At 67.5% G+C, this 3,572-nt stretch overlaps 1 protein-coding gene across 1 annotated transcript; it reads right to left on the minus strand.

Moving 5' to 3' along the window:
* Nucleotides 1–328: 328 nt before the first annotated feature.
* LHFPL4 (LHFPL tetraspan subfamily member 4) lies at nucleotides 329–2,633 on the minus strand. Its single transcript, XM_035337963.1, has 3 exons — nucleotides 2,288–2,633; nucleotides 2,114–2,130; nucleotides 329–1,912 (listed from the first exon to the last, which is right to left on the minus strand). Exons 1-3 carry the CDS (start codon nucleotides 2,616–2,618, stop codon nucleotides 1,904–1,906), a joined length of 357 nt encoding a protein of 118 aa, XP_035193854.1. The 5' UTR covers nucleotides 2,619–2,633; the 3' UTR covers nucleotides 329–1,903.
* Nucleotides 2,634–3,572: the final 939 nt, after the last annotated feature.

Here is a 3,572-nt window from a genome sequence, read left to right on the forward strand (position 1 = left end):
GCCCAGCGCCTCCAGTTTGACCACCCCTGCAGTGACACAGGTCCCGTGCCACCTCCCGGGAACACGTCTGCTGTGGCGCATCCCTGAGAAGAGTCCGGCTCCGTCTCTGCACCTCCCCCAGGTAGCAGCAAACTCCCCCACCCAGCTGGAGGCTGGGCAGACCCACCCATGGGACCCCAGCTTCCCGCTCCCATCGGGGACAGACCTGTCCCAGGGGACCTGCACCAGTCGCTGCCCCCTGCACCGGTAGGCTCAGTCCCGGCCGCTCCCCACCTGGGGCCGACAGCAGCTCCCGTCCCGCTCCCCACCACAGCACAGGGCTCAGAGCTCATCTGGTTTGAATTATATTTTTCAATAAGGTTTTGTGAAACACTGTATCAAACTTTGTACTAAAATACAGATATATTACAGCTACTGTATTCCTTTCTCCACTGATTTTTTCTTGGTTTGTTTTCCAATTCAGCCAGCAACAGCGCTCCCGATCCGCCGGGGGCCGTGGGGCGGTGGCAGGCAGCGGCTGCTTGCGGGGGGAGCGCCAGCGCCCGCGACGTCCCGGGGGGCCCTGGGCTCCCACTCGGGGTCTCGGCACAGCTCCGGCTCCATCCCTCGCCGCCACCCCGCAGGGTCTCAGGGCACGACTTACCGGCTCCGCCAGCCCCAGGTGCGCCGGGTGGCGGCTCCCGCACAGCCCTTCATCACCTTGTCCCGGCAGCGTTCCCACCGCACGGCTGCGCCCCTCGCCCCGGTTCCGCGGCCCCTCTCCTGTACCCATCCACACCGCCTGGCTCCGGACCCTCCAGAGCCCCCCACACGGCCTCGTGCTCCTGCCACCAGCCCCCGGCTCCTGGCACCGAGCCGCGGCCGGTGCTGAGGACTTTATTGCGTTGCGAGGGCTGCGGCGGGCACGTGGGGAAGCCCCCGCGCTGGTCTGGCCAGCAGAGCCGCGGCCGGGCCTCAGCCGCCCGTGCCGGGGTGTCGGTGCTGGGTGCTGCACGACTGAGCCCTGGGGTCCCTGCGGCCGCGTGCTGGCGAGGTGCAGCCAGGGGACGGGGCTGGGACTCCGGTGCCTGCGCACCGTGGCGGGGAGAGCCTCGCTGTCACCAGTGGAGATAAAGCACCGTATGGGGATGGGGGGGAGGCGTTTGGCAGCGGCCGGGGCTGGATGGGGGGGTTCCTCCTGTGCCCGCCCCGGGGGTTTTGCATTTTTCAGCTGCTCCCACTTACCAGGGCTTACATTCAGCGGTGGCACGAGTCGGGCGTCGCGGCAGTGAGGCCCCTGCGGTCCCCCCACGCTTGGGTGGGAGCGAGCGGCAGCCTGCGGCCCCAGCGGCACTGGAAAGCATGAGGTCCTGGGGCTGGACTCCTGGGCTGGGGGCGAGGGGGCTCGAGTCACTTTACCCTGTTTAGAGAATATTAATTTACACGTAAAAGTACGGGCAGGCCCCAGCCCGGCCACCGGGTCCCCCCGGCCGTGGAGACAGGATGACGGAGCTGTACAAAGTGGGAGCGGGGAAGGTGCTGGGGCCCGGAGCAGCCGGCGCGGGGCGTCACGGGGCACGCGTTGGGGCGGGAGGCAGCAGGTCTGGAGTCCTGGGGATGTAGAAATCTGTTAAAAACTCTGAGATGTTGGTTTTTTTTTCCTCGAAATGAAACCGCAGTTTGACACCGTTCTCGGACGAAGCAGGTTTGGGGCATCCTTCCCTGGCGGCGGCCCACGGGTGGCAGAGGTGCGGGGCTGGCGGGGTGCATGGGATGGCGGTGCCGGCGTGGACGTGGGCGCGGCGGGCGGCTGGCGTGTCCCCGGCGCGCTGCGTGGCCGCCGGCAGCAGATGAAGGGCAGGACGGGGAGGGAGCGCCCAGGCTGCCGGCCGCGGGAGGAGGGTCCTGCTGCGGACGCTCGGCCTTATATCCTCTGCGGGGAGAGCACAGCGCGTCGGGCGCGGCAGCCCGGGGGCCGCACCGGGCAGCTGCTGCCTGCGCCATGCACGCGCTTGCCCCAACCCCGCTGCCCCTCACCCCGTTGCCTCCCCATCCCCGTGGGGCTGCCCGGCACGGTCACACACAGCCATGCCACGCGCGGGTCGGGGATGGGACGGTGACACTCAGGACTTACCGCAGTGCCGACAAAATCTGTCAAAACACAAAGAGAGCGTGTCAGCAGGGCAGTGTCGCCTCACGCCTGCTCCCCACCATGCCGGCCCCGTGGCTTTGCAGGTGGCAGCTCCCCCCTAGCCGGTGTCGTTTCCCTCCCAGCCCCCCAGGTCCCCCCCGGCAGCGCAGCGCCCACCTTTGCTCTCTGTCTTGAGCTCCTCGTGCAGCAGGTCGTTCTGCCGGTTGCCGAGGACGAAGGCCAGGAAGGAGAGGATGAGGGCGTTGAGGATGCCGATGATGGCCAGGATGTAAGCCCAGCGCACGGAGCAGTCGCCCAGGGAGTACTTCCCCGTCTTCTCCCCGCACATGTCCCGGATGGTCTCCGCGTCCCAGCCGTCGGGGAAGATCATGCAGCCCAGCACCAGGCAGAGAGCTGCGGGGCAGAGGGCGGCGTGAAGGGAGACGGCGGGGCTGGGTTCTGTGATGCCCTGCCCGGCGTGCCCGTGCCCGCAGGGAGCCCCCACCATGGCCCCGTGGGGCTGTGCGCGCACCCCAGAGCTGCCCCGGCACATGTGGGGCCAGCAGGAGCACCGGTGCGGGGTTCTTAACCTGTAAATAGCGTCGCAGAGAAGCTGAGGCATCCGGTGAGTGGTTTTGTCCTGCCTCAGGACGGATTTCAGAGGTTTGTACGTGCCCCCGAGACAAAGCACCTCCCGCCACTCGCAGCTGAAGGGCCCCTCGGAAAGCGAGCGCGGGGCACGGCAGGGTGCTGGGCAGGGTGCTGGGCACGTCGGGCGCTCTGAGGGGAAGGCAGGGACGCAGCCGCTCGTCCTGCCTGCTCCCAGCAGCACGCCGCGTCCCCTGTCACGAGCTATTCCCTCTCCTGCGTGTCCCCAGCCCACCCCTTGTCCTGGAAGCGCCTTCCCGCGCCGCCAGCCCGACCTTTCCCAAGCGGCACGCTGCACAATGGAAACTGAAGGGGACGGGGAGGGGGCTCTGCCTGCCCACCCCGCACCTACAGCCCGCAGGTGCTCACGGACCTGCAGGAAAACCTGCTTTTTCCCTTAAAACAGCTCGTTTGTCCCCTCCTGCCCCCAGCCCTGACTGCCTGCAGGGTGTCTGTCTGCTCGGGCGATGCTTTGGGCTGTGTTCCTCGGTCGGTTTTGTGTTGTGGTTTCACGCTCCTCCCTTGTCAGGGTCCTGTCAAACAAAAGGTGCCTCTCCCGGGCTGCGTTATCCTGGCAAAACGAGTTCACCGCAGGGACTTCAGCCTCGTGACTCAGGCTGCAGCGGGGCAGTGAGACCCCAGCGAGGCGGCCGCGGGCTCCCGCTGCCAGGTGAGGTGCAGGCAGCGAGCCTGGACAGCTCCGGGGCCATCCCCGTGTTGCCCGAGCCCCGCAGGGCTGTGCCTGCAGGTTCAGAGCTGGGATTTAAGCTGCTTTTGCTGCCTGGTTTTGTTGCAGGCTCAGGTGGGGGCTGCC

This window comes from Oxyura jamaicensis, chromosome 12 (assembly GCF_011077185.1).
Source record: "Oxyura jamaicensis isolate SHBP4307 breed ruddy duck chromosome 12, BPBGC_Ojam_1.0, whole genome shotgun sequence".
NCBI lineage: Eukaryota > Metazoa > Chordata > Aves > Anseriformes > Anatidae > Oxyura > Oxyura jamaicensis.